Source organism: Montipora capricornis, chromosome 13, assembly GCF_036669925.1.
Source record: "Montipora capricornis isolate CH-2021 chromosome 13, ASM3666992v2, whole genome shotgun sequence".
NCBI lineage: Eukaryota > Metazoa > Cnidaria > Anthozoa > Scleractinia > Acroporidae > Montipora > Montipora capricornis.
The window spans coordinates 13,596,256-13,620,152 of record NC_090895.1 but is presented as its reverse complement, the minus strand read 5'-3'; the positions used below and the strand labels follow the sequence as shown (position 1 = coordinate 13,620,152).

Here is a 23,897-nt window from a genome sequence, read left to right as displayed (position 1 = left end):
TTATTAATTAAGTGCCTTTGTTAATAATGCAGTTTGTGTGAATGTAGCAAGTTAACTAATGCAAGACACAAGTTTAACAGTCTGGAAGCCCAAAACTCTGGTTCTTTATGCTAAACACAACAGGCATTCTTTAGGGTATTAAGTGTTTGACGTCATTTATTTTCGTCCACCCAGCACTTTCCAGATTTTTATATTTAGTAGTGGCGGGCTGCTTAAGAATAAAGAAAAACCTTTTACCTCAAAATAAGCAGTCTTATGATAAGCAATCACACTTTCTAAATTTAAAGGAAAAAAGGAGATGACCGGCATTCTTATGCAGCAAGCCAATGCACCAAGCCAATGCACCAAATCCTTGCACAAGGATCAGGAATTGTGCATTCAAGGAAGTGATATTTTTTATAATCTACGGTTTACACTTTGCCGAAAACTGTGCCACTTCAAAAACAGTTTTTCAATGAATGAAACCAATTCGTACCGGTAATTTTTTATTTCTCTGCTCGTCTACCTTTTTCATCAATAACTGTATTGAATTTAATTGGTTTGTATTCGGTTTTTTATAACCAACAAGACTCTATATATACTTCAGTTCTGAGTATTATTGGCATGAATTTGGTACGATGCTGGAGGGTGCAACACGCTTCTCGTCACATACTGCCAATGCAGTTTGTCACCACGTAATCCGTTTATTTCAAGGTGGATGGTTTTTGTGGAAACTAAGCGTGGTGTAAACGAAAGTGATCCTCGCACTTAAGGTGGCTTAAACCAGTTCAACACTTGAAAAAAACATTCCCATTAGAAGGATTGACACTACAACACTTTATAACTTAACAGCAATGTTATGGTACCATATCAAACCCCAATCATTGCTGAAAAATAGAGAATACTTCATGGAAGTGCGGGCGTACGGTATTTACGCACGAGTTGTTGACGTATCAGGCTCAAAATTTCTCAAACAAGCGAAACACTGCCAGCTGAATGAACATCACCTTGTTACGGCTCACACGTCAAAAAACATGATACGCGACACCTGATTGGACGTATCGTTTTCCTCACACGTGGGAAAAGCGATACGCACCATTTGATTGGCTGTTGGGTTCTTAGACCAGCTTGTGAACCAATTTTATTTCGCGCCTTTTCAGTGGGTAAATCTCAGTATGTATATAATAAAGATTCGTTCATTTTTGTCACGTAGAAAGTTACCATGGCAACAGGAAAACCCTGCAAAAACATCTCATATTTTGGCTTTAGCTGCTCATATCTCAAAAACGAACTTGGTGACCCCCATTTTTCATTTCTGAAATGTAATCAGCATGCCAGAATGAAAATTTTGGCGAAGTTAAAAGTTGAAAACTTTGCAGAGAGTTTCATCGTGGCCTGCTGATCACTTTTGTGCAATAAAAAAATTGGTGTCACCGAGTTCGTTTTTCAGATATGAGCAACTAAAGCCGAAATGGTGTTTTTGCAAGGCTTTCCTGTTGCCATGGTAACTTGTTACATCAGAAAAATGACTGCATCTTGTTTAGCAAAAATTGATGTCTCTTATGGTACCATAACATTGGTGTTACATGATAAAGTGCTGTAGTGTCAAACCTTCTAATACCAAGGTCTCTTGAAAGTGTTGAGATTGGTTGGAGCCACCTTAACCGGGCAATTGCTCCAACATGTATCTATGACATTGGTTCAAATACTGATGTTTGTCTCACCTCACTCAATGTTATTTTATTATAGCTGCGCAGAAAATTGCCCCGATTCTCACGGTGAGTTAGTCGCATTGTTGTAATCCATCCGTTTTCCTGCCAGTTTTGGGCTTAGTCACCTGGCTTTTGCACCTTAACTTTCTTTTCGAAGCAGTGGAAACGTGAAGTGTGTGTTTCTGAACTTTTAATTGTCATTAAAAAAAAAACCTGAGGTGAACTGAAAAACGGCCGGCTCGCCACAAGAGTTTGTTCAGGCTACAGGTATTTCGAGTACTCAAGGCATTAGCTCTGAAAACAATACACACACTTAAAGTGCTACTATGACCAAAAAATCACATCTTCTTTTTTTTCTTTGGATTTCAAAACTTTGTTAACTTAACACTAAGTGACCCAGGTTTAACCCTTGATTTTAAAAAGGCACCTGTTTATTTTAACTGGAATTTTCCTATTTAATGGTCCGCCATTACTAACTTTGAAATCTCGAGAGAGCTGGATGAGAGGAAAAAATGACCTCAAAGACTCACTTGTTTAGGAATGCTATGTGTGTGTATGAGGCTGAATTAATATGCAGCACGGTAGTTTCGAGCTTAATATAATAAGCAGCATTTACACACTGGAATTTTAAGCTAGTGAGCAAATAACGTTTCTTTTCCGTAGTTTCAACCCTGTCAAGTCCAATTGGTCGGTTTTCAACGTGTGTAATGTCGGACCGTGAAATCCAAAACTTACACTCAAAGTTAACAGCCTTTGGCTAATAATCAAAGCGCAAAACTTCGCGTCTCAGGTGTTAAGCAAACACTCTTTCAAAATCTGAAGAAACAAAGGAAATGATTTTCTGATCGTGGTACCACTTTAAGCATACTACAATATAACTTAACTTTAAAACAATCGCGGTGAGCCCTATACCAGGCCATTGAAATGAGAGGTTCATATGGCCAGCAATGCCTGGTGAATGAGATTGACTTTTTAGTGTGGATCAAAACTAACTTCTTTAAGAAAGACTTCTCACTTAAAGTTTGGCTTTGAAAGAGAGCAAACGTCGCAAATGGTTTCCAAAATAGGGGAGTTTCATACATACTACATTTGAAAGGACTTAAATCTTTCCTCTCGAAGAATGCGAGCAGTTTGCCTTTTTCAACACTACCGGGTAAATTAACACCTGAAATACGTAAAAATGTTAGGAGAAGAAAGACAAATTAGTCACTGAACCATAGCTGCGTCAATTTAGGGTAAATTGATTCATCAGACAAGGTATTTACATAGAAAGACAACTGGTATTAGGGCCTGTTTACATGGAGGGAGGGAGCGTGCCCCCTGGTAACCGAGCTATCCTGGGAGAGCCATCTTGTTGGTAGTGATTATTGGCCTTTCAAAGGAAAGCCCAATGGCTATCCCGCTTAGGTGAGTTGCTTGTAAAGGCGGGCTATGTTTTAAGCCTCCTAGCCTGGTAACTCTGTCAGCCGGGGCATCCTCCCTCCTTCTAAACAGGGCCTTGGAGAGATTTAGTGTCCCATTTGCGTGAAACGCGAACGGCAAAAGTGACCACGTGACCATGATTTTACCGCCATTTTTTTGCGTTGGCGGGCTGCTGCTTGCCGTTTCTACCTTATCACATGAAGTTTTGGCGACACGTTAATTTCGCGATTTTAAGATGCGCGTATTTCGCGACACTTAAATTTCGCGTTTTTGCAAAATTCTTGTACTATGAATCACTTTGGTGAGACGAAATTTAAATGTATTTAACTTATCCTTGAAGCAAATAGAACAACTTCATTTACAAAAACCTCAAAATTTACACCAAGAGATGCAGTGGTGACTATATATGAGAACGGTAACAACAAAGTTCTAACAATTTCCACAAGAATTTTACGCTTGTTCGTTAATTTTATTCAATTAACCATGATCTCCACAGTCGTTTGTGTAAATTTTCGGGATGGAAGCGGACTCATGAATCATGGATCATAGTTTTAAATCTTTTAAGAATCACGAATCTTTGTTTTAAAAACTCGGGAATCATGACTGACAACGACGCTGGAGTGTCAAGTATTTATGAGTCAATGAGTCAACGAGTTAGTGCACAGGTAACCCAGGCTCACTGTGTGCGTCACGTAGGTATTAAAATAAAGAGAACATATGAGGCGAAGTTTAGGTCTGAAAATTTGCTAGAAAATGGTAATCAAAATCGATAAAACTTACCATGTGGTGAGCTGTTGTTGTCTTTAATACGTACACGAAGTTTCGGGGAAAATGGTCCCCGTTCACCTTCCTTCATAATATAGTGACAAGGTAGGAGACGGAAGCCAGCGTCGGGACTCCGATCGACCCAAAACAAGCACGATTTTTTCAGCGAAAATCAAATCCAGTCGCTAAATAAACACGCCAGGTTCGTGGAATAGGAATTTCTCTAAACCATGAATCAACTGAAGCATCTCCAGGTAGCAACGCGGAGCCACCAGACTCCGTAAAACTTGTAAGTTAACCTGCTAAAATGGCGGCCAGAAAGCGTGGTACTCACGAAGTGCCCAATTCAAAATGGCACTGAACTCTGGACGCCTGGTGACGAGTATAATAAGTCTCCCTCGAGGGAGGGGAGTCCCAAATTGCTCACTGAGTTTTGTTTTTAGCAATTTGGGACTCCCCTCCCTCGAGGGAGACTTATTATACTCGTCACCAGGCGTCCAGAGTTCAGTGCCATTTTGAATTGGGCACTTCGTGAGTACCACGCTTTCTGGCCGCCATTTTAGCAGGTTAACTTACAAGTTTTACGGAGTCTGGTGGCTCCGCGTTGCTACCTGGAGATGCTCCAGTGGATTCATGGTTTAGAGAAATTCCTATTCCACGAACCTGGCGTGTTTATTTAGCGACTGGATTTGATCTTCGCGGAAAAAATCGTGCTTGTTTTGGGTCGATCGGAGTCCCGACGCTGGCTTCCGTCTCCTACCTTGTCACTATATTATGAAGGAAGGTGAACGGGGACCATTTTCCCCGAAACTTCGTGTACGTATTAAAGACATCAACAGCTCACCACATGGTAAGTTTTATCGATTTTGATTACCATTTTCTAGCAAATTTTCAGACCTAAACTTCGCCTCATATGTTCTCTATATTTTAATACCTACGTGACGCACACAGTGAGCCTGGGTTACCTGTGGTTAGTGCAGTTAATTAAACCATAAAATGAAAGCTAAAATTTCAGAGAGTGCTTAGGCCTAATCACTGAAACGAGAGCTTAGGCTTAATCAACAAATTATTGCTATATTGACTGTGAGTCCATTGACTCATGACTCATGACTCATGACTCATTGACTCATTTGACTCATAAAACATGCGTTCTCTGACGCTGAGGAAAGTTCAACAACATACATGCATGAATTAATTACTTCCGACCAGGGTATGCACAAAATTGCTTTTAAAGACCGTGAATCATTGAGGTAAAAACCACGAAATGAATACATTAAGATTTGAATGATTTCGCCTCTATCTTCGATTGTAAATGAAGACGTTGCAATTGCCACAGAAAAAATAAAAACATGATTTTCGCAACGTTTTAATGCTTAGCCTAACAAACTCGTCCTTTCTTCATTAATAGCTATTATTGATTAATTTGTTTATGGGGAAGAAAAAAAAACCTCAAAACCATTTTCCGGTAAGTCAAGCAAGGAAAATTTAGGGTTCATGGTTGTAGATCATTCATGACTGAGTCCTTACCGCAATTTTCTTCGTAAACTCACGTTGACTCTCTGTTGACTCTCAAAACAGCTTCGTCGAAACTCGCAAAATTTGACTGGTGAGGATTATCATTTTCACGTAAACGTTAGGCGAAATATCTCTATTGTCCTCTGTTTTATTGGGGACAAACGCTTAACCAGATAGCAATTTCTGAACAAATAAATAACCATTTACCCTTACCTTAGAAAAAAGGCAAAACAACAAGGAAAAACCGGCAACAAATGCAGTGTTCTTAAACTATTAAAAATAATAAAAAAAATGTTTATTTTTCCGTAGGTCCTTCAAAATGTGACAAACGTGAATTTTAAAATTGCGATGAACTCTCGTGAGAAGCTGTCGGAGTTGCCAGTAAATCGCTTTTATCGCTATGTTCTGGAACCTCAACTGACATTTGACAAGGATGGAGCCTTGAGTGAGGGTCCATTTTCTCTGTTCTCGGACATGCCAGAGTCTGTGCTATTGACAATGGGTATAGACACACCCTTAGGCTGGATGGTGGAAGCTGTGTACTCGCCTTATGACTTGGACAATATCAAGTTACAAGACGTGAGTCTTAGGTTTTGGGTAAAGGCAGCTCGTTATCCTTACTTGAGGAGCGGAGTTTGGGGACACTATGTTACGTTAATTGCCTGTATTCCCAGGCAGGAGTACTGCTGAAGTTGGGGAGAAGAGGAAGGGAACGCTTTCTGATTCTTATCAAAATCAGCAGGTGTTGATGCACATGTATTTGTGGACCTTGGACTTTATTTTATTATTATTATTATTATTTTTTTTTTGGGGGGGGGGGGGGGGTCACGATCTGGCTGTGTATGCGTAAGATTTTTCTGTCTCGTAGAAGGCGGCCCAAGTATTAGAAAAGTATTAAATATTGTTCAATACCATCGTAGAGACTTGCAAAGCATCTGTTTACTGGCTTTGATTGGAATCATTGCCGTTAACAACAGTTTTAAATGTAAACAACTGTCTACGATCGCACTTAACCCTATCATTGGGTCACGGAATGCGGACTGTGGACTTCGGACTACGGAATTGAAACTGGGTATTAACTAAGTTATTGTAACCAAAAAAAGAATCCACTGAAATACTGTGAACTTATAGTAAAGGAAGTGTGCTAAAATCCTTAAAACAGGTGTAGGCTACCTGTAGCTTCTTGTTTAGTCAAAGGTAGTTGCTATTGTATTTGTTTTAAACAATAAAATGGTTACAGATTGAATCTAAATACGGCAAGGTAGTCTTAAGAGAAATTGTTGGTCTTTTTTGGAAGAGCGTCGTCGTTAAAATCCGAAGATGACATTACTCCTGAATTTGCTTTTTGTCCGTCTTCAGGTCGAAAAACAAGTTGTGGCGAACTTTGAGCTGGAATACATCTTCATTGAAGGTATCATAATGTGTAGTGAGAATATAGGCTTGCTTCCGTGACTCAAAATTACCTTGGACATTTCGTAACATGAACACTATGTAATATTAATTTCCCACCTTTAAACACCTTATTCCAAAATGGCCACCATTTAAATGTTCTTTTGTTTCCTTGCAAATTGGCCCCTTTGGGTTCGCTTTCAAACGTAAGATATCTAAACATGTTCTCTTTAAGATACTCAAGTGAAGCTATGATCCTCGCAGTTATGAACGCAATTTTAGTAATTGCGTAGAGACCCCTAAAAAATTCAGGACTACAACGGGGTTTGAAACCGTATATTTAACAATTATCCTGCGAAATCGCGCGGAAAATCGCCTGATACTTAGCCGACGGGGCCGTAGGCCGAGTTGGCTAAAATCAGGCGATATTCCGCAAGATTGAGCAGGATAGTTGTTTTATTATTCAACACATTGATGAAAAAGCGCAATTTTCTACGTTTATTGGGAAAAGAATTCTGAAAAAACTACCATTTTTCTCCGCGACGCACAAAATTACGTATCGCAGGATATACGTTGAGTACGCACGACGAATATTGAGTGCGCTATGACCATATTTGGACATTGTCACAATGTGTTGAATAATAAATATGATTTCGTTCATTGATTCGTTCATCTCGGGAACATTTGAACCCGCAAATGACCAGCTCCCAACATCAGTGGCTTCATAGCTCAGTTGGTTAGAGCGTCGCACCGGCATCGCGATGTCACGGGTTCAAACCCCGTTCAAATCCTGAATTTTCCAGGCTTCTATATACAAGTGCTGAAATTGCGTTCATAACTGCAAGGATCATAATAGCTTCACTTGATTTCATATCCTCAGTTCAATATATGATTTATTTCTTATATCTTTTCGTTCTTTTAGTTACTGTCATTGGTTACGTTCAGCCTACTTAAAGGGAAAGTACGGTCTAGAAAAAGTTTCTCTAAATTACGAAAACTTTTCCCCAGGAATTCGTAAATAATTGCCGTTTTGTCCAGTTCCCTGTTAAAATGTGACAAGAGCACTTTGAAGGTGCCTCTTTCATGACTTGGAGAGCGCCATCTTGGATATGACGTGTTATGACGTAGTAATAGTGAACAAACCTGTTCGACCTTACCAAGTTCTTCGATTCCCGATCACTTTCTCAATGTTGTGTGACCTTTCTGCTTCGAGAAATTCAAATGTAAGATGAACTATGGTAAAAGGTCTTGTGGTTCAAAAGGTAGTAGGCCATGTAGGCCATAAGTGCAACAAACTCGAGTCACTTAATACTTATAGATTTTCAAGTAAATCAAACTAGGCGGCAAAAATCAGCCAGAGCAAATGTAAACAAGACAAAAACCTTGAACGTGCGACAAAGAAATATTCGACAAGCGTACCTTTTTCACTTTCTTCCTTTAGCGACAGCCGTCTTCGATGCTTGTGCAAACGTATTTGTTTGCTTTCACACGGGAAAGCGTTTAATTTAGAATAAGCCGACAAAACTTTTAGATGTTGCTCAATACACGTAGCAAGGCTTTTTCACAGCAACAATTACCGCTGTTGGGGTGTACGCTTTCGAGGAGGATGAAACTAGGCACATGTTTAGACTTGAGAACACATATAAGAATAAGCTTACACCGGAAAATTAAAATTTAAATAAAAGTTGGTCAGCGAAAATAAAATGCGGATGGATTCCTCAAACGTGAAAACCTCACTGCTGTATTGTCTGTTTGGGTCTGTCATTTTACCAAGGAGGACTTCAAGCGGGATCTTCAGGTATAAGAATATTGGTCTTGGTGACATTCGCTTCATACGGAAAGCTCAGTCAACTAGTCCAAAATATCATTATATTGGAGCGAGAAAATTGAATCAAGCCATATGTAGACGACTTTCACTGTTATGCACTAATAAACGTAACTTGAAATGTGGTTAAATTTTGTTAGCAGTATAGAAACTACTGAAACGATTTACTCTTACCATTCGATGGAAATATATAAATCGATCGTTTCTTTTGAAGTTGTAACAGGGATCTCGTAGAAAGCCACGGTAGACTGATTAAACTTGATTTCCAGGCATTTATTTCACAGCAATGAGCGTGGGATAGCACTGCAAGCTCTCTTTGGCTTTCTAAAACCCCTGCATATAACTCACACATGAAATCCTGTTTAACGACCACGAGGTAAATCTGTTCAGAGGTGGAGCCAATATCAATACAATTTAGCCTCTGGATTAAGATTCAAGTATACAAAGTATTGCTCCCCTCGCAAGTGTTTTTCTTCCTTACATCAAGTACATTTAGTCGTCCGGAGAAATCCCTGACTATTGCTTCGTCATAGTCTCGTTTGCATTACCAAAATAAAGATGGCGGATTTCAATTTAAATTTGCCTATTTTTGAAGCGTTATTGTTGGCTATTTAAACACATTTAGTCCAAAAGAGTGGTCAAGTATGGCAATACACGTAAAGAACTTTTGTAGACCGTACTTTCCCTTTAAGATTGGCTATTTGCGATTGATCTCGCACAGCACATGCTCTTTAAAAATCTTCCCTTCTCATTGGTAGGTTTAGCAGGGTAAATGAAACAACCTTTCATTTTTGGTTGGGTTTTCCATGTTTCCAATTGTTATCGGTTACTTAACAATTGAAACAATCACCTAGGTGAGCCTTCCTAAGGTAAACCGGTCAGATTAAAAGAAGCAATTTTACTTTGGTAAACCTTACGCTTGCTGAAACCACGTCTGATATCATATTTCAGGCCATTGCTCCGATTTCGACACCAGACAGCCACCCCGCGGACTGCAATTTACTCTTGGTACACCAAGAAATCCTGCTATGTTTGACACGATTGTAATGGCAAACTTGGTAAGACAAATTCGGAATATTTGTTTCTGTAAAAAAGCGTTCTGATATCTTAAAATCCTATCAAGCGATTAGATGTCAAGGTTAGTTTCTTTTTTGTTGGGGAGGAGGGGTGGGGAGGTTCTCGTTATTATGAGCTTACTTCAACCTACTTTTATCCGCAATCTAATTCATGTATTTTATTTGTTATTTATATATTAATTCTTAGATACTACGGCTTGTTTAACTTTTTGTAGTCACGATTTCATTACTGAGTCTTAGCTATAGTTTGTATCAGACGATGAAGAGCCACTCCGTGGTAACGATGATAATAAACCATTGATTTTCTCCTTTTCCTCCTCCTCCTCCTCCTCCTCCTCCTCCTCCTTCTTCTTCTTCTTCTTCTTCTTCTTCTTCTTCTTCTTCTTCTTCTTCTTCTTCTTCTTCTTCTTCTTCTTCTTCTTCTCGTTCTTGTTCTTCTTCTTCTTCTTCTTCTTCTCGTTCTTGTTCTTCTTCTTCTTCTTCTTGTTCTTGTTATTGTCGGCGTCGTCCTCGTCATCTTCATCATCATTATTATTACAGTCGAACCTGCATATAACGGCCCTCTATTAAGCGGCCAGTTTTCAAAGTCCCGATTTTTCGCTCATACAAAGGCTGTATTTGTTACCTGTTTTAGTCGGCCACCTCTATTAAGCGGCCGCGGCCACCCTGTGGCAGTCCTATGTTTGTCTTTCTTCGTTATTTTTACCTGTATTAAGTGGCCACCCTTGAACAGAAACTCATTTTATGCTGTATTTTATTGTTTAAAATGCAATTCATCATCACTATAAAGCAGTGTCGACAGTTAACGACTTGCTCTACAAACACAAGTTTCAAATGCCGAAACGCCAGACGTACGTGTTCGACTTTATTACGTTGCCGTAATTCTTACTCTGTTACTTCAACTTGTACAGTATTGTATATTGTCCTACTTTTAATTAGCAACATTTCCGTTATAACTGCACATTGAACGTAACAACTATGAAATGACGGAATGAGATCTTTTGTTATGAACTGTAAGTCATAGAAATGCAGCACTGTGTACCGTAGAAGAGTAAAGGGCACTTTATTGCACAATACTTTTACACAGTGTTACGTATATTATAACGTTAAGTTTACAAGTTTGCAACTTTGTTTAAACTACCGATCGCTTCAAAGAGTGTTGATTGTCCTACTGTCTCCATGCATGAAGTGTTTTTGTATGATACGCCATTAAATTGGCATTAGACCACGCCCAGTGAGTGTTTTTACTGATCCTGTATAAAGCGGCCACCTGTATTAAGCGGGCAGTTCCTCAAGTCCCAAGGGTGGCCGTTATATACAGGTTCGACTGTATTATTTATCACCACATCGCACCAGTTGGTGAAACGGCCCAGTTATTTGTGGTCCTTTAGTCGGACATGGAGTGCTCAGTAGTATGTGTTAGCAACAACAAGCTCTTCTAAAATCTGAGGGTAAATAAAGATATGACGATGAGTGCATTGCTGGCTTGTTCCATGTAAGGCTGCAGTCTTAACATCGCTGTCTTACAACATCGATCCCGAATCAACTTATTATGGGTTGCCCTACTCTTCCCCGGTTTTCTGCCGTCCACCACAACGGACCACTTATGTCGCCCCAAAATAACTACCAATTTCCTTATTGGCAAGTATTGGACATTAGGGACGTTGTACAAAGCGACTTTAAGTGCTGATATCTGCATCAGTGGAAAGCATTGAGGAAGGCTGCAGGAGGAAGACATAGATAAATTTGGCTTTCGTAGTCGTTTAACTACGTTTGTTTTTTTCTCAGACACCATTGAAAAACGAAATTTTCTCTAGTATTTGATGTATGTCGTGCTTGCTTTTCTTTAGGGATACTTTCAGCTGAAGGCCTACCCAGGGGCTTGGACGCTAAGGGTACGTGAGGGCAGATCAGCAGAAATTTATGACTTAGAAAGGTAGGTTATTTTTTTGCGAGTAGAATCATTTGAATCCTCTGAGCAGGAACAATATGCAAATTGACCGTTGAAGCGGAAATCAGCTGAATTGAAGGACTGAGGAAACGCAACCTGTAGCCTATTGTCAAGTAAAAATTTTTTTTCATACCAATGAAGTTGTGACACATTATCCAGTCTTCAACTAGCCTGCAAGCAGGCTCTTCTGTTGAAAATGGCACGCGGTGGAAATAAGCCCCTATGTTTGGACTGCGCGCTATGTTCAACGGAAAAGCCGGTGTGCAGGCTGCAATAGCCTTCAACAGGCACCAGCTCGTATCAGCACGCAGTACAGTTTATGTATACTTCGTCTCTGGGTGCCTCTTCCCGCCCACACCTTAGTTGTTAAAAAACTAAAATTTGGAATTTTTTAATATGCGGTAGTTTATATAGTTTCGTATGAAGTCGTGGGTTCGAATCGTATTTTTCCGAGTTCCCAGTCGGTTCCATCAATATTTCATTTCATATGTGTCTATCATTCTCTCATTCGCTCTCTTGGGTGGTTGGTTGGCCGCTTCTCAGATATACTTTAAGGTGACTTGCGAGGTGCAAGTTATGAGCTATGCTGTCAGTCGTTGTTTGACTCTGTAGGTGCGTGATGCTGCTCGAGTCAAAGACCCACATTTCACCATTGCTCGCCATAGAGTCTCGAACAGCTCAGTGGTTAGAGCATCCGACTAGATCACGGAGAGTCGTGGGTTCGAATCCCATTTGGGGCTCGGATTTTTCCGAGTTCCCAGTGGGCTTCATCAACATTTCATTTCGAATGTTAATATGGTTTCACTTTGTAAAAACATCTTCATACTGACGCATGCCGCATGCATACAGCACACAGCAAAATTCACAAGCACAGTAGCACCTTTAAAACGAGTGTCTTGCTAGGACAATAGACGCTAATTAAAGGCAGGTAAGTATGTCTGCGTAGCGTATGTTGGCTTTGTTTATGCTTGTGTCTCTAGTGATTTGTTGTTAGTGTTATGCCTACTAGGACTGTTTCAAAAATTAGTCGTTGGTTTCTTTATCCAGTGTGTCTGGCAGTACAGAAGAAGATGACAAGCAGTTTACGGTCGTTGTAGATAGTTTTATTGGAAAGCTTTTAAAAGTTAAGGTGAGACTGTACAATTATTATCTGATTTATCGAATGCGAATATCGTTCCCTTTTGCCTTCTCATTGAGCAAAATTATCAGCTGCTCAGTAAATCAATGGGAATAATCTTTTCCGTTTATTGTTCATTGGTGTGTTACACTCACAACAGCATCAATTGCACTATTTCCAACAACATAGCAATCTTTTCGCCAGCTGTTGTCATATTGCAGAGATGAGTTCGTACGTCTGCATTTTGAGTGTGGATAAATATATATTTTTCTACCAAGCACCAGTCAGCGCTCAGCCAGGTTACCAATATGCTAGTGCTCCAATCACAACTCAGCATAACACCGTCACAGTCGTGGTAAGTTACCAAACATCAAGTGAAGCTATGATCCTCGCAGTCATGAACGCAATTTTTGCAATTGCGTAAAGAAGCCTGAAAAATTCAGGACTTCAACGGGTTTTGAACCAGTGACCGCGATACCGGTGCGACGCTCTAACAAACTGAGCTATGAAGCCACTGACATTGGGAGCTGGTCATTTGTGGGTTCTAATGTTCCCGTGAGGAATGAATCAACGATGAAATGATATATGAAATGGATCATATACATGTATGAACTGCGGATATGAAATCAAGAGAAGCTATGATCCTCGCAGTTATGAATGCAATTTTGCAATTGCGTAAAGAAGCCTTGATTTCATATCTGCAGTTCATATATGATCCATTTCATATATGATTTCATCGTTGATTCATTCCTCACGGGAACATTAGAACCCACAAATGACCAGCTCCCAACGTCAGTGGCTTCATAGCTCAGTTGGTTAGAGCGTTGGTTTCAAACCCCGTTGAAGTCCTGAATTTTTCAGGCTTCTTTACGCAATTGCAAAAATTGCGTTCATAACTGTGAGGATCATAGCTTCACTTGATTTCATATCCGCAGTTCGTATATGATCCATTTCATATATCATTTCATAGTAAAACAAAACAATTTATAATTACTCTAGGTTTACAATGTACATGTATAATAAATTTTCATTTTCAGCTTTTCAGTCCTGAGAGCGAGACTTAAGACTTGACTCTGTTTAATGCCAGACAATTTTACTTGGGGTGGCTTCAGGGATGAATGGGTTAACATTGAAAATTCATTCAGAATAGAAAGCTCACACCAAGTGGAGCAGTGTTTCCAAGTGGAGCAGTGTTTCCTCAAAATGACCTAAAACCATTCAAGTTATAAAGTAAGGATTCAACTGAAGAGGATTACAACTCAATGAAAAGTGAAAAGTGAAGGGATGTACGAAACCAGCATGGAAGCAAAACTATTCTAATGATAATCCGAAAATAGTGACCCCAAAACTTTCTGACAATCATCCAAGTCTTGTGCTGAGCACGAGCCCACCCACTCGCTCATGAAATCTGGCGAAGATCCAGTACGACAGGTAAACCATGCGCAAGAAAGTGGTCGGCAAGGTTAGTGTCGCTGCGTGCCTGGCGGCTTGCAGCAAGTACAAAATCTTGCAGACATGCAGCCTTTAAAGATTGAGTTCCCTACTTTTGAGCACAGTTATTTCCTGCCTTTAACCAACATTTCTCACTTTGACTCCACAGCAGCAGGGTGGACCAGGTGTCATTCTTGCTCCACAGGTTGCACCACCTGACTACTGTGGGTTGTCCTGGTTTGCCTGTTTGTTTTGCTGCTGGCCAATAGGAATTGTTTGCTATACTGAAGTCAAATCAGGTGTGTTTCACATTTCATGAAACAGGGCATTTCTTTTTTAGTATTGCTGTCCAAATATTGAGACTTTGAGGTTTGTTTCATACCTAGACTAGAGATGCAATTTTACGAGGAGACATGGTGACTGCCAACCAATTGAGTACGGAGACGAGGAAGTTAGCCAACCACCGCAATAGTGTTTGGGGTTATTATCATTGTGGTGGTCTATGATTATCCGTTTTGCAGTGTATTCTGCTCTGTAATTTTGAATTAGAGTCCAATGGAATAATGCTGAAGTATAGAAAATTAGGTTTAACTAACTTGCCTTTAGATTCTTGTGGGTACCATTTGACTAGTATGTATTACAAAAGCTGGTGTCTTGTTGACCATCAATTAAAGTGCTACTATGATAAAAAAAATTCACTTCCTTTTTTCCTTCACACCTGACTGGCAAAATGTTGTGCTTCGAATTTTATCCAAAGGCTGTTTGCTTTGAGTGCAAGTTTTTGATTTCACGGCCGCCATTACTCATGTTCAAGACCAACCGATTGGCCCTCAGAGGGTTGGATTGATGATAAGATGACATCAAACACTCACCAGGTTAAAACTGCAGCATGTAAACGCAGATTATTATACATGCAAAACACGAGTTTAAAAGTCTGAAAGCTCGAAACTCCCATGCTGCAAAATAATTAATTTTAGGCGCGTGCACACCAATTGCATTTTTAAACTAGCGAGTCTTTGACGTCATCTTATCCTCAATCCAGCTCTCTCAAGATTTTGAATTAGTAATGTGGACCATTAATAAGGAGAATTTCACTCAAAAATAAACAGGTGTCTTTTTTAAATGAAGGCTTAAAACTTCCGTCACTTTGTGTTCAGTTTACATAGACAGTTTTGATTTTTGGTCATAGTAGCACTTTAAGTTACCTTAAAGTTAGTACTTTAACCCCACTGACTCCTAGGAGCGAGTCTTAATAGATTTTAAAGTGTACTCGTCAATGCGTTAACAACATTCCACTCGAAAACGTTTCTAATCAGTCGTGATGACATTTTGCACTTGATTATTTCAATGTCTCTGAATAATTTTGTTGAAATCAGGATCACAAAATATCTTCCATGGCAGTTTTGAGGAACATTTTTACCTTAGGAATCTCTGCTGGTGTTACCAGCACGATATATCATTAGATAATACTTTAGTGATGTGTGTGATTCCAGAATGAATGCAAGTGCAATGCATTCTTGTTTACTTGATTAATGCTTCTGCATTTTTTTTTTGCATTTAGTTGTGCTGCAGCAGTGCAGTTATGGTAGAATAAACAAATGCATCTCTTTTGACTGGAACATACTGTACTTGTTTTTTAAGGTATTACTTATTATACTATTAATAGCTTTTTGTTTAAGAATGCTTCGATCAAGCATCCTGTGGAATGCAAAATACATGTTACGATGTAAGCTGTTACATCAGCAAATTGCAATAATATTCTGAAAAGTTCTGATAACGTCAGGCTGTTTTTGCTGGCTTGCATGCCCTCATACACCACTCTCAAGAAGTCATTTTGCTTGCAGCTGGGGTGGCATCTGCATTCAAGTATAACTGCAAGTCAGACATGGTTTGTGTAATTGATTGTACATATAACTGACAAAGTTAAACTGCAAGACCCCATGTGTTTTGACCCTTTGTGCTGGTGTCTTCATCAGGGGTGATAAAAGCTGCCACAAGACTCCTTTGGGATTCACTTCCAAGTATCAAACCTTTTAATGAGATGTAAAAATAATATCTTCACTGCCATAGGTTCAATGCATTAAATGCATTGCAAGCCTGCTAATGTCACTTCACATAGACTTGCACTAACCCTTTCCCTTTTAAGGTGATACTTAATGAAGAGTTTACTCTGTCAAACACCAGGCAACTTCTACTGTGACATCAATCAGGCCTCTTCAGGGGGTGAAAGATAACATCGGATCTCAGTCCCCCCGATGAAAACTCACAGTACTTTAATTAGTACTGAATAGGCAACCACATTTACAAAGATTTACTGTGCACTCAAGAACGAACTAAAAAATTGTTACAGTAGAAACGTTTGATTTTGTTAGAAAAATTTATGTTAAATGTGTCATACACTTTATAATGTAGGTGATAACGTGCAGGTATAAACTAGCAGGAAGATTATTTTCATGGGAAAAACATGCTTAGATGTATGAGTTTCAAGCATCTAAAAAAAAAAGGAAGTCAGTAAATTCTTTAATAGTAGCCACTTGTCTCTTGAAAACCAAATAACAATATCACAGAAAATGGAATGTATTATCTATGGGGTTAAAATACACAATGTCACTAACATTTTGAGCCCAAAGTTACTTAAAACTGTATCATCCGTATGGTGGATGTCTTAAGGTTTTTTTTTTTTTAAAAAGAACGACTGATGTTTTGAAGCAATCATAGCTAAGAAGAGAGAGAAAAGTCAAGAAAGTTAGCATCAGCGTTCTGTATTTACCTCAACTTATAGAGGAACCTGGCAAAATTAATGTCTGCCTTGTGTTAAGACACAGCAATGATACAGCGTACGAGATGTTCAGTTTTTTGTTTTCACACAACTCTTCCTACGTTTGACAATCAACATTGATACACAGTCCTGTAAGTTGGCAAAATTCAGTAGTAAAAACTACTGTCACAATACAGTTCAACAACTGCAACAGCTTGTACATACTGATCTTGTGTGTACAAGTGAACATGGAACAAGAAATCGTTTTCTGTTCCAATCCTAATTTCTTTTGTCATGTACAGTCATGTCCTTGAGGGAAAGCCTAAAAGGACGATTCTCTAGCCGGACTTTGTTCCCTTTGAAGAAAGCTTTCCTGCTAAGGCTGCCATAATTTAAGCTGTCCATCTTCACTATATGTGGAAATCAAATTGTTGTGTGGATGATGTTCTACCCCAATCACATCCTTGTCATGTACCTATGGAAATGTGCAACAGAGCAAAAAAAAAATTATGGCACAGCCACATAAAGTGCACTAAAATAAATAGAAGATATTACATGGCTAGCTGCGTATGATATCAATTTTATCTTTGGAGTGCCGATAGTATCTCTCATGAGTGAGCGCAGTGAACCAGTGCAAGATGCCAACAGCACGAGAAGATGAAAATTAATTCGCATCCCTGTATGGCCACGTTATGTTCTGTTTATATATAAATACTGATGAAATGTCCGGATTTAAAAGAACTTGTTTTATTCATTTCCAAAACGGCGAAAAAGTGAAAAAACTCTACCGCTAAAACACTCTTGCAGGGCTCAAAATTGCCACTTAATTTTGTTCCCTTGCGACTAAAATATCTGGAGAAGTCGCAAATTTGGGACTTGTTTTCACCTTCGCTCTTTTGAAACAAAAGGGTTAGCAGTTGCCACTTTGCTAAAATAAATAAAGACGTGACATAATTAGTTTGTTTCTCGCCGTGAATTTTCTTAAATTTACATACCTTGGCGCAAAATTGCGACTGGATTTTTTTCGTTATTTCGAGCCCTGTGACATGTTGAGTAACATAAAACTAATCATGAGAATGTCATGTAGTAGAGAAAAATTGTATGTCAGGACAAAAGTATCCTACCAGGAAGGGGAAGCTCACTTTTTATTGGTTAATTGTTTTACCATGACGACACCTATATCCTCACATGTGAAAGATAAAAATAATACCTTCACTGCACACGGTGAAGAATATGATTTTAGGCAAAGGAAAATCTCTTAGTACCCGGTATATTTCATCAGTAGCTACATGTATGATAATAACATGGTGTACTTGTTGTATATTGTCATTTATTAGTCATCTTCATCATCATTATTAGTTACAGTCGAACTGCATATAACGGCCCTCTATTAAGCGGCCAGTTTTCAAAGTCCCTATTTTTCGCTCATACAAACGCTGTAATAAGTGTGTAACCTGTATTAGACGGCCACCTCTCTTAAGCCACCGCAGCCACCCTCAGTCCTATGTTTGTCTTCTTCGTTATTTTTACCTGTATTAAGTGGCCACCCTTGAACAGAAACTCATTTTATGCTGTATTTTATTGTTTAAAATGCAATTCATTATCACTATAAAGCGTGTCGACAGTTAACGACTTGCTCTACAAACACAAGTTTCAAATGCCGAAACGCCAGACGTACGTGTTCGACTTTATTACGTTGCCGTAATTCTTACTCTATTACTTCAACTTGTACAGTATTGTATATTGTCTTCCTTTTAATTAGCAACATTTCCGTTATAACTGCACATTGAACCGTAACAACTATGAAATGACGGAATGAGATCTTTTGTTATGAACTGTAAGTCAAGAAAATGCAGCACTGTGTACTCGTAGAAGAGTAAACGGCACTTTATTGCACAATACTTTTACACAGTGTTACGTATATTATATACGTTAAGTTACAAGTTTGCAACTTTGTTTAAACTACCGATCGCTTCAAAGAGTGTTGATTGTCCTACTGTCTCAATGCATGAAGTGTTTTTGTATGATACGCCATTAAATTGGCATTAGACCACGCCCAGTGATGTTTTTACTGATCCTGTATACAGCGGCCACCTGTATTAAGCGGGCAGTTCCACAAGTCCCAAGGGTGGCCGTTATATACAGGTCGTCTGTATTATTTATCACCACATCGCACCAGTTGGTGAAACGGCCCAGTGTATTTGTGGTCCTTTAGTCGGACATGGAGTGCTCAGTAGTATGTGTTAGCAACAACAAGCTCGTTCTAAAATCTGAGGGTAAATAAAGATATGACGATAACGAGTGCATTGCTGGCTTGTTCCATGTAAGGCTGCAGTCTTACATCGCTGTCTTACAACATCGATCCCGAATCAACTTATTATGGGTTGCCCTACTCTTCCCCGGTTTTCTGCCGTCCACCACAACGGACCACTTATGTCGCCCCAAAATAACTACCAATTTCCTTATTGGCAAGTATTGGACATTAGGGACGTTGTACAAAGCGACTTTAAGTGCTGATATCTGCATCAGTGGAAAGCATTGAGGAAGGCTGCAGGAGGAAGACATAGATAATTTTGGCTTTCGTGGTCGTTTAACTACGTTTGTTTTTTTCTCAGACACCATTGAAAAACGAAATTTTCTCTAGTATTTGATGTATGTCGTGCTTGCTTTTCTTTAGGGATACTTTCAGCTGAAGGCCTACCCAGGGGCTTGGACGCTAAGGGTACGTGAGGGCAGATCAGCAGAAATTTATGACTTAGAAAGGTAGGTTATTTTTTTGCGAGTAGAATCATTTGAATCCTCTGAGCAGGAACAATATGCAAATTGACCGTTGAAGCGGAAATCAGCTGAATTGAAGGACTGAGGAAACGCAACCTGTAGCCTATTGTCAAGTAAAAATTTTTTTTCATACCAATGAAGTTGTGACACATTATCCAGTCTTCAACTAGCCTGCAAGCAGGCTCTTCTGTTGAAAATGGCACGCGGTGGAAATAAGCCCCTATGTTTGGACTGCGCGCTATGTTCAACGGAAAAGCCGGTGTGCAGGCTGCAATAGCCTTCAACAGGCACCAGCTCGTATCAGCACGCAGTACAGTTTGTGAATACTTCGTCTCTGGGTGCCTCTTCCCGCCCACACCTTAGTTGTTAAAAAACTAAAATTTGGAATTTTTTAATATGCGGTAGTTTATATAGTTTCGTATAAAGTCGTGGGTTCGAATCGTATTTTTCCGAGTTCCCAGTCGGTTCCATCAATATTTCATTTCATATGTGTCTATCATTCTCTCATTCGCTCTCTTGGGTGGTTGGTTGGCCGCTTCTCAGATATACTTTAAGGTGACTTGCGAGGTGCAAGTTATGAGCTATGCTGTCAGTCGTTGTTTGACTCTGTAGGTGCGTGATGCTGCTCGAGTCAAAGACCCACATTTCACCATTGCTCGCCATAGAGTCTCGAACAGCTCAGTGGTTAGAGCATCCGACTAGATCACGGAGAGTCGTGGGTTCGAATCCCATTTGGGCTCGGATTTTTCCGAGTTCCCAGTGGGCTTCATCAACATTTCATTTCGAATGTTAATATGGTTTCACTTTGTAAAAACATCTTCATACTGACGCATGCCACATGCATACAGCACACAGCAAAATTCACAAGCACAGTAGCACCTTTAAAACGAGTGTCTTGCTAGGACAATAGACGCTAATTAAAGGCAGGTAAGTATGTCTGCGTAGCGTATGTTGGCTTTGTTTATGCTTGTGTCTCTAGTGATTTGTTGTTAGTGTTATGCCTACTAGGACTGTTTCAAAAATTAGTCGTTGGTTTCTTTATCCAGTGTGTCTGGCAGTACAGAAGAAGATGACAAGCAGTTTACGGTCGTTGTAGATAGTTTTATTGGAAAGCTTTTAAAAGTTAAGGTGAGACTGTACAATTATTATCTGATTTATCGAATGCGAATATGCCTTCTCATTGAGCAAAATTATCAGCTGCTCAGTAAATCAATGGGAATAATCTTTTCCGTTTATTGTTCATTGGTGTGTTACACTCACAACAGCATCAATTGCACTATTTCCAACAACATAGCAATCTTTTCGCCAGCTGTTGTCATATTGCAGAGATGAGTTCGTACGTCTGCATTTTGAGTGTGGATATATATATATTTTTTGGTTTTTTTTTTTTTGGTTTTTATTTCTGCAAAATCTTCATAATGTTCTGTGCTGTGGGAATGTTGAAATGGTTTTTATTTGTTTATTTTGCTTCTAGGTGAAGAGAAAACCTGGCATGGAGAGAAAAGACCTTCTTGGCGACCCCGACAGTCAATCAGGGGGCATTTGGGATTCTCTTTCCAGGTAAATCGAACATTACTCGATGATGCAGGTAAATTTGATTTAGCAGTTGCTATTGGCACTTGGAAATGACATGGAGAGAGTTACCGGAGCAAAACCCTTGGAGCGATGAAGAGAACCAACAAACTAAGCCCACATTTGACATTACCTTCAAGAATCGAACCAGGCACGGCGGACACTTTTGTGGAAGGTGACACTTATTGTCACAGTTTAAAGTGGTCACATGTGATCTGGAAATATGTAATATTAGGGCCGTTTATACGAGAGAAAATGAGCCTCGGCTTATATAAGACGCGAACACACCCTATAAATGGTACAAAACCTACGTTCACGTTCGTATAAACAATTCCTTTCGCGTATTATGTACGCCGCGGCCAGAGAAAGCCGCGGCTTAGTTTCTCTCGTATAAACGGCCGTATTGTCAACGGTTGAATAGTCACCATAGTCGTTGAATGTAAAGCAATTTCCATAGGTGACATATAGTAAAATTAATACAGAAAAGTGCACTTGATAAATGTTATTGCATTTGTTTTTTGTTTGCAGCATCGTTGGAAGTGATTCAAAAGAAAAGTCAACTCAAGATGAAACCATCAATGTTTTCTCGGTTGCATCTGGGCATCTTTATGAACGTTTCTTGAGGTATACAGACAGTAAAACCATCACTTGTTAGCACTGTTCTGGTTTTAGATCTAGAATAAGAAGTCACTGATGCTTTCCCCCTGTTTTGGCCATCAAATGATAATTTGCAGCTATACAGGTACTAGAACAAACAGTTGCAGAACAGAGAACACAAGCTGTGCTAATGATCTTCCTGCATGTGTTATATATTTTCCCTAGGATTATGATGCTGACTGTTATGAAGAATACAAAAAATCCGGTCAAATTTTGGTTTCTCAAGAACTTTCTGTCGCCCTCTTTGACGGTACTTTCTGATGATTTATTTAAACTATGTGAACTTTATAACTTAGTGCAAATTGCAATATTACTGGACTGGCTGGTGCTGTAAATCTTCGTCTGTTGTAGAAATGTAAATTTTCACTTCATTTTGAATGTTATGAGTCGTTTTGTCGTGTGAAGATAGTGAAACAAATCTGGACAACATTTTTGGTGGACTTTCCTGAGCTAGTTTTGTTCGTAAGAGTTCCTGCTAGCCGAAGTCTGAATTCTTTTTGCATTCACTGGGCTGACGATTACGGGAAAAGATACCTCTGCCATGGGTCGATACTCACTTTGATCCAAACGTCGTCCACGACCTACCTTAGACGGGACTGTTCAAAACTCATGTCCAATGATATGTTTGCGGACTGTAACTTGGGCCTGCTGTGTCTCGCGCATTCCTTTACCGTAATGCCGCTGTTGTTAAGTGAGCCCGTACAGTATGTGAGGTATCATGTGATGATGCGGTCGCTAAGTAACCTCTTTGCATGCTTAACACAGTGAGTTTCGACCCATGGCAGAGGTCTCTTTTCCAGTACTCTTCAGCCCATCGAACGCCAAAAGAAAAGATACCTCTGCTAACAGGGAAGCGTAAAATCGCAAGCGTCGTGTAAAGTTACAATAGGCTGGTTTCGAATTGTGCGCGAGTAAAGAACAGAGTGGATGTGTAAGGGGAATAATTTGGATTTTGTCTTTGTCTTTAACCAAAAAATATGATTTCCTTAGATCTCGACTCTGTTTTTTTGGTCTTACACTAATAAAAGAGACTTATGCGGTAGTTTATATAGTGTTATGTCACATACCAATGACGAAGCCGAGTGAATCATCCAGCCATAAAGCCGCGGCTACACGAGCGATTTTTTGCTCGCGCTGGTGATGCGATTTTTTCAAACTTTGTCGCGTCGCCAGCGCGAGATGAAAATCGCACGTGTAGCCATCCTTGAACTTGCGACGCGACAGGTGAAAAAATCGCAAGAAAAAAGTCGCCAAAGTTGAAACTTTCGCGACAAAATCGCAGAGATAGTTGCTCGTGTAGCCACCCTACAACTTTTTGCCCGCGCTTGCGACGCGACTAAAGAGTATTTAGCCAATGAAATTGAAGTAGGAATGCCTGTTTATAGTGCCCAGGTCTCTCGAAGTATGCGATTCGCGCGGCCTTCAATTTGTCGCCAAAATTTGTCATAAGTGTAGCCACCCTGGCGCGCAGGCGACGCGACAAAATCTGAAAACAATCGCATCACCGGCGCAAGACAAAAATCTCTCGTGTAGCCGCGGCATAAATCCCGGGATTAATCGAAAATTAGTTCCCGAGAAATGAAGATTATGCTCTTGTTTCCCTGAAATTCGAATTTCTCGTGGTCTTATCAACGTAAAGCCATGAATCGACACGAGTATTGCCGTACCATATGCATACCTAAGAGTTTCGAGTTAAAGAACAGTGGTAACTGCCACCCGATTCTCTGCAACTCAAGAGGCCTGTTTACACGGCAGTAAGTGACACATTATAACAGAAGTGAGACCCCCTCATCAATTCCAAATCAATATGAACCATTGTGTTATCATGGAAATGAGAACGCAGGGGGTCTTACTAGTGTTTCTTTACAGTCACAATGTGCAAAATGTAGAGGCAAAACAGCACATGCAAATGCCAGTAAAGCGAGTTGCGTAAATGTGAAACTAGTGACG

General features: G+C 39.7%; 1 protein-coding gene across 1 annotated transcript in view; it reads left to right on the top strand.

Annotated features, from left to right (window-relative positions):
• LOC138028986 (UDP-glucose:glycoprotein glucosyltransferase 1-like) overlaps positions 1-23,897 on the top strand; it is a 107,182-nt gene that overhangs the window by 58,346 nt on the left and 24,939 nt on the right. The window contains exons 30-38 of the mRNA XM_068876643.1: positions 1,729-1,757; positions 5,703-5,972; positions 6,753-6,804; positions 9,559-9,665; positions 11,534-11,619; positions 12,682-12,763; positions 21,193-21,278; positions 21,819-21,914; positions 22,113-22,197. Of these exons, the coding sequence (XP_068732744.1) occupies positions 1,729-1,757; positions 5,703-5,972; positions 6,753-6,804; positions 9,559-9,665; positions 11,534-11,619; positions 12,682-12,763; positions 21,193-21,278; positions 21,819-21,914; positions 22,113-22,197 (893 nt within the window). The remainder of the gene's footprint in view (positions 1-1,728; positions 1,758-5,702; positions 5,973-6,752; positions 6,805-9,558; positions 9,666-11,533; positions 11,620-12,681; positions 12,764-21,192; positions 21,279-21,818; positions 21,915-22,112; positions 22,198-23,897) is intronic.